General features: G+C 43.2%; 1 protein-coding gene across 2 annotated transcripts in view; it reads right to left on the bottom strand.

Moving 5' to 3' along the window:
• Positions 1–10,582, bottom strand: part of LOC144513720 (phosphatidylinositol 4,5-bisphosphate 3-kinase catalytic subunit alpha isoform-like) — a 28,328-nt gene extending 17,746 nt beyond the window's left edge. For both annotated transcript variants that reach the window (XM_078244891.1, XM_078244890.1), the window contains exons 1-9: positions 10,269–10,582; positions 5,231–5,359; positions 4,669–4,772; positions 4,389–4,551; positions 3,336–3,545; positions 1,477–1,544; positions 1,009–1,137; positions 837–890; positions 545–654 (exon numbers count right to left, since the gene is read on the bottom strand). In XM_078244891.1, the coding sequence (XP_078101017.1) occupies positions 545–654; positions 837–890; positions 1,009–1,137; positions 1,477–1,544; positions 3,336–3,545; positions 4,389–4,551; positions 4,669–4,772; positions 5,231–5,315 (923 nt within the window). In that variant the 5' untranslated portion in view covers positions 5,316–5,359; positions 10,269–10,582. The remainder of the gene's footprint in view (positions 1–544; positions 655–836; positions 891–1,008; positions 1,138–1,476; positions 1,545–3,335; positions 3,546–4,388; positions 4,552–4,668; positions 4,773–5,230; positions 5,360–10,268) is intronic.
• Between the last annotated feature and the right edge of the window lie 2,059 nt (positions 10,583–12,641).

Consider the following 12,641-nt stretch of genomic DNA (forward strand, 5'->3'; position numbering starts at 1 on the left):
ATACAGTCATATTACACCTGGCTACACACAGACTGCACACAGTCATATTACACCCGGCTACACACAGACATCTTACACCTGTATACACACTGACTACATACAGTCATATTACACCTGGCTACACACAGACATCTTAGACCTGGCTACACACTGACTACACACAGTCATATTACACCTGGCTACATACAGTCATATTACACCTGGCTACACACTGACTACAAACACTCATATTACACCTGGCTACACACTGACTACACACAGTCATATTACACCTGGCTACACACTGGCTACATACAGTCATATTACACCTGGCTACACACTGACTACACACAGTCATATTACACCTGTATACACACTGACTACACACAGTCATATTACACCTGGCTACACACTGACTACATACAGTCATATTACACCTGTATACACACTGACTACTTACAGTCATATTACACCTGTATACACACTGACACTGACAGTATGAAAAGTGTAGCGGGTGAGCGTCCCCCACTGATTGGCTGTGCCAGGTGTGGTTACCATCGGTTACCTGTATGAAGGCGTGACAAAGCCAGAGGCAGGAAGCTGAGAGTAGAGACTGTCTTTGGAGACGAGCATCAGGTGAGGAAGACGACCCACGATGATACAGGAACGGATATACTGCAGACAGACAGGCAGAGGCAGTGAGACAGGCAGAGACAGGTGGAGGCAGTGAGACAGTCAGACACAGTGAGACAGGCGGAGGCAGTGAGATAGGTGGAAGTAGTGAGACAGGCAGAGGCAGTGAGACAGGCGGAGAGAGTGAGACAGACTGAAGGTTTGTGTTTTCAGAGAGAAGTTACCTTGTACTGACTGAGAGGATACTTCTCCAACAGGTACTCATCACAACCACACACCTGAGAGACAGACAGGTAGAGAGACAGACAGGTCAGACAGACAGGTAGAGAGACAGACAGTCAGACAGACAGGTATACAGACATACATGTAGAGAGACAGGCGTACAGACAGGTGTACCTTCAAGATGTACTGCCCCTGGTACTCCTGGACACAGAGGCGGAGTTGTTGAGGTGAAAGATGCATCGATCGGCTTTTCTTCCTGATGGATTCTGCGATCAGCTGCTCAGGTAAACTGTCGTGACTCACCTGAACACATCACACAGAAAACAAGGTCACAGCTTGATCTCTGGTTCTTTACTGGCTGAATTCACACATCTTCAGTTTAGGTCTCAGATCCAGTGGTTTTGATACCAGCTTTGAACCCTTTGAGTATCCTCTCAGTGGCTTTAATAACAAAGACCCTGGGTTGGACAAAGCTGCATTTAGTTCTGAGGAAGGCCCGGGTAAAGATTTGTTTATGTGACGTCCACCTCTCCATCAAGTCAAGAGCGCAGTGCTGACCTTTTTGTTGATATATATATATATATATATATATATATATATATATATATATATATATATATATATATTTATTTATATCTTTACCTTGAGGGTGTATTTCTGTTTGGAGTTGGAAGGAGAAACGATCACCCAGATGGTCACGATCAACCTCCCTGCAGAGAGACAGGTACAGAGAGAGAGAGAGAGACGGGTACAGAGAGAGAGACGTGTACAGAGAGAGAGACAGGTACAGAGAGAGAGACGAGTACAGAGAGAGACGAATACAGAGAGTGAGACAGGTACAGAGAGAGAGACGAGTACAGAGAGAGAGACGGGTACAGAGAGAGTGACAGGTACAGAGAGAGAGACAGGTACAGACAGAGAGACAGGTACAGAGAGAGAGACAGGTACAGAGAGAGAGACTTGTACTCATGAATGGATACGAGATAGTGGTGTGACATCACACATCTGAAATCGTTTTCTCTGTTGGAAATTGAGTTTTAGCATCTGTATATTATCTGTTGTATTTTTAATATGATTGAGGGTACATTAAAAACAAGGACCTTTGAGTGTCTTTCTAGATTTGTGGGTTCAGCCTAGTGAATTGGCATCCAAAACTTTTGTAGTTATTTTGAGTACAAATCAATTTGTAAATAATCTCTATTTTGTTAATAGCTTTGTTAACAATAACATTTTATTTTACTCAAAAGTCAGTGTTTGGATAAGGGGCAGAGGATGGAACAACTTTTAACTGTTATCTTGCATCTGACTTCCTGGCGGCGTAAAAAAAAGTGAAGGCTCGTCCATCCTCTTTTATCGTGCTTGTCGCTGTTTTTCTTTCTTTTTGGGGGTAAAATATGGAGTTGGAAATTTATGAAATTTACATAAAGTCCCACTGTTGTTTTCGAGTGTTTCTTTTACATCTCTGTGCCATTAAACGCATGCAAGGCAGAGACCAAAATGACTTTGTCAGAGAAGTTGGTGGAAAAGGGGGGTGGTTAATAAACTAAGGCCTCCGAGTGGTGGTGCAGCAGAGGGTTTACAGGTGGAAGGCCTTCAACAGCCAGGTGGGACAAGAGGCTCTATACATACATACATACAATCCATAAATCTAAAGGCCCTGACACACCAACCCGATGGCCGACCGTCGGCAGAAAAGGCAGTCGGACTGATCAGTCGACTCCCGTCTCTCAAAAAAGTGCCTCAGAACACACCAAAGTGACGGCGACTTGAGCGTACATTCAGCATGTGCGCGAGACGTAATACGTATCCATAACAGCAGGCGGCGCTAATCTGTATTGTCGGCCAAAAAATGAAAACCGTAAATGAGGGAACATCTCTGTAGACCTGGTAAACACAGAGCATGCTGTCGTCAGTCATTGTTTTCATCAGAGAGTGGTGATAGTAGTCAAGAAGGATCTTTGTTGTCATTACTCGCTGAACGCAAGAAAATACGATGGCTAGTAAGAAGAAGATACTGCCGTTGGCAGCTCTCTGATTCGCTAGTCAAGGGTTAGCACTCCACCAATCAGATTGGTCATTGAGTCCGACTGGCCGATTAAATAAGTCAAATCAGCCAAAATGGATGCCGACAGCTCCTCGAACTGACGACGGCACGGAACACACCTCGCCAGACTATCCGATGGCCGATAATCAGGTTGGTGTGTCAGCGCCTTAACACAGGCTGATATTGAGGTTTTGAAACTTAATCTGAAATGTTTCTTATTGTCGAGTCAAAGGCCTCAGTCAAAAGCTTGTATTTTGACCTGATCTTGTTTTCTTGCTCATCCTGTACTGAGTATTTTCATACTGAGTAGTTTTGGTTGTTTTCTGGTAGGTAAGGGGGCCTTTTACATTTTTAACGCTGAGTAATAATCTGCCCCATGACTCTGCTTCTGTCAGAAAAGGAAACCTATTTCTAAAGCATGAAGTCAGGCCCCCGGCTGGTCAAATAGAGTGAGTACCTTTGTCCAGCTTGCTGTAGATGTGCTGTGGGAGTTGAGGGCTGGACTCCAGGTTGGGGGGATAAACATAGAGCGCCTGGCTGTGAGCCCCTCCCCCCTCCCTTTCCTCCATGGCTTCTCTGCACACGCTCAGTATGGAACGGCGGAAGTCCTGAACCTCCGGGTCCTTCATCATCTCGAACTCACAGACCGGCATCCCGATGGCAAAGCCTGCACACAGGGACGCTGTTAGTCTGAGTGTGATGGAGGGGAGCATGAAACTCTGGGAGATGGAGTTTGGTGATTATCGATGGTGAGGTCATGGGACACCGAACAATGTCTGAAAAGATGTTTGATGACCAGACCCAAAAGGATTCTGCAGATTTCTTTCTGTTTTATTTAATTAGTTTAAAATTATTTTTAAAATTTTGCGAGATTCTGCGTCTGCAGATTCCATGTGGCCCTGTTGATTACAGACCAGTGACAGCCCAGACTTTTGTTGACATGTTCATGATGTGTAGCCTTCTTTGATTCTGTTTAGACCTTTGTTGGAACAACAGTAGTCTTTGTTTCAGAGAGGCCCAACAAGATATCTCTGGCCCTGTGGGGGCCTGTATCGGAAACTAACTAGTCTGGATAGATGGAAGTGCATTTCCAGGATATAGCCTTCCTTTCTCTGTGTGTTGCCGTTCTCAAACTCGGTTCTCTTCAGGAAACAACAACAACCTTCGAGCTAGCGAGATACACACTGAAAATGTCAAGTTTAGAAGAAAATGTGGATGGTGCAAGTCAGGTCTGCTTGGTTCTTTCAGGGAATGATTATAAAGATCTACAAAGACTATGTTTAGCGTGCAAATTTTCCACCAAAATAAGTTATTTGCTAGCCCTCTTTGGCCCTGTTCAGCCCTGTTTAGCCTTTAGCTCTCCTTGTCTTCTTAATTGTTTGATTAGTTCGGTGAGGGACATATGTGACGTGGTTTTGATGTTTGATGAAACATTATTGGCTAATGATGGGTGATGTTTGATGACAGACCAATGATCCAGACATTGGGTGACAGGCGGGGTGTGTGTTACCTATCTCTCGGTTCAGGATCTTCTCCTCCCGGTTGCCCAGCGGCTCAATGACTTTCAGGATCGGGTGAAAGAGTCGCAGGTCGCACAGCCGCCTCGTCTCATCGTAAAACTCCTCCCTCTCTGCCTCCTGGGTCACGCCCACAAAGATATAGGATGACTCCTCCTGGCCAATCAGAGGGCAGAAATTATTACCATTACTGCTACCTGTGATACTAAGAGGCAGCAGGGTTAGTGTTAGGGATGTACCTGCAGCAGGGATAGTGTTGGGGATGTACTGTACCTGCAGCAGGTGGTAGAGCGGGTACTTCCTGGCCTCAGTGAAGAGCTGCTGCTTGATGCTGAGGAGAGGAGTTTCTCTGAGGCACTCCAGACTCACCATCATCCCTGAAACACAACAACAACTGTCAAGAGCCAGCTCACAGTTCGTCAAAAATAAGGAAGACCACATACAATTAAGGATTACATTTAAGCCAATTTTATCAACCCATAATAAATAATACTTATATTACATAATAGGATAAAACATGAGTTCAGTAGTATCAGTAGTGTAGTGGGTGCATGTGTGGAGGTGAGTGTGTGAAAAGTCATGTGGAGTCCAATCACACTGCCTCCTAAACAGCTGCAGGGAAACTACCCAAGAGCCCCCCACAGAGTGGGAGGGGTCATCACACAACACATCAGACAACACAGGCTACATTTACACTGCTACTTTTGGGTTTTTAGAGTTTCGAGCCAAAAGAGCAGTGTGAATGTGAGGTGTAAATATAGTTAAATCTATTTAATACATAATAATATATATATATATATATATATATATATATATATATATAACGCAGGCGTACCGTTGGGCAGGCAGCAGTCCACCAGGATGCGGGGGGGCATCAGGTGGAGCCCCCACAGCTCCCCAGACGACGGCCTGGGGCCCATGGCAACCACCAATCACAAGCCTCTTCACCTCAGCACTGGGCTACCTAGACAGACAGACAGACAGACAAGTTAGAAAGACAGACAGACAGGTTAGAGAGACAGACAGACAGAAACTGATTTAGCAGTCTTTGGCCTTGTTTGGGACGCAAATTTGCATTTCCTAGGATGGCGAAGGAACATCCCGCCCTACTCTGCCTCTGATTGGCTTACCGTGGTATTCATACCCTAACGCTAACCAATCTCACTCCTCATGCTTAAACCTGACAAATCCAACCAATGAAGGCAAGGCAAGGCAGCTTTATTTGTATAGCACATTTCAGCAACAGGGTAATTCAAAGTGCTTTACATAAAACATTAAAGAGCAGTTAGAAACTATTAAAATAAAATAGATAAAATACGAGAATAAAAGTTGCAGTGCAGTATAAGAAATTAACACCTGTCCCAGACGACCTGAGAGGTCTGGGTGGGTCATAGTGTAGTAGACCTGTCCCAGACGACCTGAGAGGTCTGGGTGGGTCATAGTGTAGTAGACCTGTCCCAGACGACCTGAGAGGTCTGGGTGGGTCATAGTTTACTAGCAGATCAGAAATATATTTTTGACCTAAACCGTTTAGTGATTTATAAACCAGTAAAAGTATTGTGAAATCAATTCTTTGGTGCACTGGAAGCCAGTGTAGAGACTTCAGAACTGGAGTGATGTGATCCACTTTCTTGGTCTTAGTGAGGACTCGAGCAGCAGCGTTCTGAATCAGCTGCAGCTGTCTGAGTGATTTTTTTAGGGAGACCTGTAAAGACACCGTTACAGTAGTCAAGTCTACTGAAGATAAAAGCATGGACAAGTTTTTCCAAATCCTGCTGAGACAGAAGTCCTATAACCCTTGATATATTTTTAAGGTGCTTTGTAATGGTCTTAATGTGGCTGTTGAAATTCAGGTCTGAGTCTATGACTACACCAAGATTTCTGGCTTTGTCTGTTGTTTTTAACATTATCGTTTGAAGCTGAGTGCTGACTTTTAATCGTTCCTCCTTTGCTCCAAAAACAACCACCTCAGTTTTTTCATCATTTAATTTAAGAAAGTTCTGGCACATTAAGTCATTAATTTGTTCAATGCACTTAGTCAGTTGTTGTTTTGGACTATAGTCCCCTGGCGATAAGGTTATATAAATGTGTGTGTCGTCCGCATAACTATGGTAACTTATTTTGTTGTTTTCCATAATCTGAGCCAGTGGAAACATGTAGATATTAAACAGTTAAACGTTATATTTGTATGCTCAGATGTATAATTACCTATAGACACAAAGTAATCCCTATTCTTTAAGTAGGATTCAAACCAGTTTAATACTGAGCCAGAAAGTCCAACCCAGTTTTCCAATCGGTCTAGTAATATGTCATGGTCGACCGTATCAAATGCAGCACTGAGATCAAGTAATACTAAGACTGAAATTTTGCCACTATCTGTGTTTAAGTGGATGTCGTTAAAGACTTTAACAAGAGCCGTCTCAGTGCTGTGGTGTGGTCGAAAACCCGACTGGAAGGCATCAAAACAGTTGTTTAGTGACAAGAACAGGTTGAGTTGTGGAAATGGAAGGTTTGATATCGGCCTATAGTTGCTCATTAGTGACGTGTCTAGATTGTTCTTTTTTAAGAGTGGCTTAATGACTGCAGTTTTCAGGGCCTGTGGGAAGATACCTGAGAGAAGAGACGTGTTTACAATCTGTAGATCTGGAGCCAAACAGGCCCGTTGGTAGAATATCAAGGCAGCAGGAGGAGGTTTCCAGATGTTGTATAATGTCCTCCAGGTTTTTATGGTTAATCATATGAAATTGTGTCATATTGGAACTTGTTTTGTGTGAACGCTGTGACAACACATACCCTGTACTCGATATGGAGGCACTGACTGTCTAATTTTCTGAGTTTTGTCTCTGAAGAAGATTGCGAAGTCATTGCAGGCCTCGGTGGATAACAGTTCAGATGCTACTGGTACTGGAGGGTTAGTTAACCGACAGTAGCGAACAAAGTACGTGAATTATTATTGTTTCTGGCGATAATGTCCGAGAAGAAGGACCGCCTTGCATTCCTCAGTTCCAAATTATAAATGTGAAGTCTCTCTTTATAGGTGTTGTAGTGGATCTGGAGATTAGTTTTTCGCCACCTGCATTCTGCTTTTCGACACTTTCTTTTTTCTGTTCTTACCAGTATGGCGTTTCTCTATGGAGATCTTTTCTTATCAGAGACAGTTTTGACCTTAATGGGAGCAATGGCATCAATAACATTTGTAATGTTACAATTGAAATTGTCTACAAGCTCAGTGACTGAGACCCCTGAGAGGGCGGGTGTGGAGGAGAAAAGCTGAATGAATGTTTCACTGGTGTTGTCAGAGATAGTGCCATTAAAGAAAACACAGGAATGATCAGAGAGAGCAGCATCAGTCACCACAACCTTGGAAATGTTCAAACCCTTCGAGATAATCAAGTCCAGAATGTGCCCCTTGTTGTGTGTGGGCTCCGTCACATGCTGAGTCAGTCCATAGTTCTCAAAAATACATCTCAGTTCTTTGGTCCCTCTGTCCTGGGGGTCGTCAACATGAATGTTAAAATCACCAGCAATAATTAGATTATAGACAGCAAGGCAAAGAGTACTAGCCAATCAGAGGCGGAGTAGGGCGGGACATTCATATAACTCTAAAGCATTAAACATTTAGGCCCTGTCTGTGGAGTATCTGGTTTTAAGCGGTGCAGTAAAACAAAGATGAGGATTATTTTTCCTTGGTTTAATAATAAGACACAAATTGAATCTGTAGATTTTGAGTGGTGATGCAGAAGGAAAATCTGCAGAAATTTGTGTTTCCTGTTTTTCTGCACAGGGTGGACATGTGTTGACATCCTGTTTTCATTTAATTTTTTTCATTCTTTTAAATTCTGCAGGAAGATTTTGCTGAACAATCTGCAGAATTCTGTGCCCGTAGATTCCATGCAGCCCGTAATGTTTAACTTTTAATTTTTCTGACATTAAGGATAATGAACAGTATTGATTTATTTAATTCCTACATGTTTCTTAATATATATGTATTTTTCCATTTGTGTTTTGTTTTCCATGTTTAGTTTGTTGTATTATTTAAATATTCTCTTTATGTCTTTGTGTCTATATTAAGCTGTTAATGTTATTAATATCTCTTCACTTCATGTCTTCATATTGTCTCTTTGTGTTTTTTCAATGAAGCTGTCAAACAAAGAGCAGAAAGTAGGACAAACACACACACACACACACACACACATATATACCCCCCCTCCATCACACACACACACACCCACACACACATATATAATACCCCCCCCCCACACACACACACACACACACACACACACACACACACACACATATATACCCCCCCCATCACACCCACACACACCCACACACACACACACACACACACATATATACCCCCCCTCCATCACACACACACACACCCACACACACACATATATACCCCCCCTTCCATCACACACACACACACACACATATATATATCATATATATATATATATATATATATAATATATAATACCCACACACACATACATCACACACACACACATCACAGCACACACACACACACATATATACTCCTCCATCACACACACACACACACACACACACACACACATATATATATATACACCCCTCCACACACACACACACACACATATACACACACACACACACATTACATATATATATATATATATATATATATATATATATATATATATATATATACATTACACACCCTCTCCACACACACACACACACACACACATATATAATACCGCCACACACTCGGACAGACAATAGCAGCAGTGTGTGTATTATATGTGTGTTGGAGGGGGGGATATTAAGTGTGTGTGTGTGTGTGTGTGTGTGTGTGTGTGTGTGTGTGTGTGTGTGTGTGTGTGTGTGTGTGTGTGTGTGCTTCCTGTCTCGCTCTGTCAGGAAGCTGATTTCCTTCACAGTTATTTTCCTGTTGACCTGCTGATTTAAAGGAGCAGTACGTCAAAACCTTCAGTGATCATTTTCTTCACAGAAAACTGAGATTTTAGATTGATTTGTTGTGCATTTACATCAATATCAACAAAGTAAAAAAGATACAATTAAAAAAAAAATTTAAAAAAGATTTTCTCTAAATATGATTGACCATAAATTATTATGTTTCTGTCTGTTTGGTTTGGCAGTAGTTACAGAAAACTGACTGACTGTATGGACTGGGAATCTGCAAATGAAAATTAAAGTCTTGTGTTTTCTCCTTAACTTCTTCAGGACATGAACACCTGTTTCCTGGTGAAAGTCTTGTGTTTTCTCCTTAACTTCTTCAGGACATGAACACCTGTTTCCTGGTGAAAGTCTTGTGTTTTCTCCTTAACTTCTTCAAGACATGAACACCTGTTTCCTGGTGAAAGTCTTGTGTTTTCTCCTTAACTTCTTCAGGACATGAACACCTGTTTCCTGGGTGAAAGTCTTGTGTTTTCTCCTTAACTTCTTCAGGACATGAACACCTGTTTCCTGGTGAAAGTCTTGTGTTTTCTCGTTAGATATAAATTACTTTTCTTACTCAGGTTGATTGACAGGTCTGCTGTAATGTTTACTGATGATGTCAGAGGGTGGTTTGTAAACAGGAAGATGTTAAACACAGAATGATGATTTTAAACCAATATCTCAGATTTTAAATGTGAAACTTCATCACCGTTTAAACTCCAACTGAAAAAGCACCAAAAATCAGTGTAGAGACTGATTTAATCTGCACGATTAAAACAACACAAACAACACATCCTCATCCTCCTCCTCCCCCTTCCCCTCCTGATGACATCAGACTATGGTATGGTTGCCATGGCAGCAGCAGTGACAGCATCAGTGGATTAAATCAAAGATAAAGAGAGACTCTTTGTTCTGTCACTCACCTCAGCATGTGCCGGTCGATCATAGCGTCGATCTGACCGCCGGTATGTCTGTCTAACCTGTCTGTCTCTCTGTCTGCCTCTCTGTCTATCAGTCTGTCTGTCCTCTTCAGTCTTTGTCTCTGATTAGTAAGCCAGTGGATCCATTAGTCACCGCCCCGCTGATTCTGTTCAACACAAAGAATCGTGACAAACCGTCCACACCAGAGACCTGTCTGTCTGTCTGTCTGTCTGCCTGTGTGTCTGTGTGTCTGTTTGTCTGTCTGTCTGTCTCTCCCTGTAGCCGGTAGCAGCAGAGGGAAGCTGCTGCTCGCCGGGCGATGCAGAACAATGTGCTGGAAGAGGAGGGGGGAGGGTGGGGGGGAAGGTGTTGGCTCATCCTCTTCCTCTCTTAAAGGGCCAGCAGCCTCCCAGAGCTGCTGCAGAGAGAGGAGGAGACAGGAGCGCTCACTCTGTCTCAGAAATCACACAGTACCCAGGGTATGGTCTGGCCCTGGTTAGTGAGTACCCAGGGTATGGTCTGGCCCTAGTTAATGAGTACCCAGGGTATGGTCTGGCCCTGGTTAGTGAGTACCCAGGGTATGGTCTGGCCCTGGTTAGTGAGTACCCAGGGTATGGTCTGGCCCTGGTTAGTGAGTACCCAGGGTATGGTCTGACCCTGGTTAGTGAGTACCCAGGCTTTGGTCTGACCCCAGTTACTGAGTACCCAGGGTATGGTCTGACAGATGGACCGCAGGCTCTTTGCTGACGACGGCCCCCGCCTGATTCAGCCAACGCTGTTCTGTTGTATCATAGCAACGATTTGTATTATTTCCGGTTCAAAGACCAGAAATAAGGGGCAGTTGAAGCAGGCGCAGACGCTTAACCCGATATTACTCTGGTTAAAGGTGCACTATGAGAGCCTGCATGACGTCACTTCTGTTGACGTTCCACGTAAATACCAAACACGACAGAGCAAGCTCTTGTTGTATTTTGGTGCCCAGCCTGTGCCTCTAGTGTTTGAGGTTTACGACCCCTGTGTTGTCTCCTGAGACCGGGCTTTTTCACGGTGTGTTCAGAGACCAGGCAGCTAGCGGATCAAGGAGAGATGACTACCATTTGAGACAAAAATGAAATCACGCTGAAATCATGCAGGAGCTCATAGTGCACCTTTAAGGTGTATACATGCAGGAATCCCCCCTTACTGAAGGAGTTCCCTACGTCTGGTAACGTGCTATGAGAACTCAGATTTTAACCTGAATATAATTGGTTTTTAAACTGCTTGTAAACGCACTGACACACTGTGCTCTGTAGTCTGGATCAACAGAGGAACATTTCCAGGATAAACTTCCTCTCTCTCTGTGTTTCTGTTCTCAAACTCCGTTCTCTTCAGGAAACAACATCAACCTCGTAGCTAGCGAGATACACGCTGAAAGTATCAAGTTATTCTTGGCTCTTTCAGGGAATGATTGTAAAGATTAACTAAGAATATGTTAGATCATTTCCTCTCTAACTGGGAGGTTTTATAAAGAATATGTCACATACCTGGTGGGCTCAAATATATTTTCATCTTTCTAAAACTGCTTTTCCGTGTCTCACCTCCATGAATTATTGTATAAACACAGATATTTGTGCATTTACTTAAAATACATGGAGTTACAGCCGACATAGATATATGCCATTACAGCCTGTTTTGCTTTCCATGTAAACAAGCATGCAATATGAAAGTCTGGGATTGTTGAGAACACTAAATGGTCTCCTGAATAAGCACGTAGTCGAACCTTTAAATGAAAAACACTCATTAATAATCAAAAAATGTAACCGCTAATGAAGTTTACTTTGGACCATCAAAACTGGTTTATTGCTGTAACTCTGTGATAAAAGGAAATAACAGAAAGATATCTGTTTATTTTATCTTTGATTTGATTTATTGTGAATGTGAAGCATTGTGTGTCTGTGTGTGTGTGTGTGTGTGTGTGTGTGTGTGTGTGTGTGTGTGTGTGTGTGTGTGTGTGTGTGTGTGTGTGTGTGTGTGTGTGTGTGTGTGTGTGTGTGTGTGTGTGTGTGTGTGTGTGTGCTGTGTGTGTGTGTGTGTGTGTGTGTGTGTCTGTGTGTGTCTGCTGTGTGTGTGTGTGCTGTGTGTGTGTGTGTCTGTGTAGTGTGTGTGCTGTGTGTGTGTGTGTGTGTGTGTGTGTGTCTCGTGTGTGATGTGTGTGTGTGTGTGTGTGTGTGTGTGCTCTGTGTGTATCTGTGTGTGTGTGTGTGTGTGTGTGTGTGTGTCGTCTGTGTGTGTGTGTGTGTGTGTGTGTGTGTGTGTGTCGTGTGTGTGTCGTCTGTGTGTATCGTGTGTGGTGTGTCTGTGTGTGTGTGTGTCTGTGTGTGTGTGCGTCTGTGTGT

The sequence above is a fragment of the Sander vitreus genome, unplaced genomic scaffold, assembly GCF_031162955.1.
Source record: "Sander vitreus isolate 19-12246 unplaced genomic scaffold, sanVit1 ctg325_0, whole genome shotgun sequence".
In the NCBI taxonomy this organism is placed as follows: Eukaryota; Metazoa; Chordata; class Actinopteri; order Perciformes; family Percidae; genus Sander; species Sander vitreus.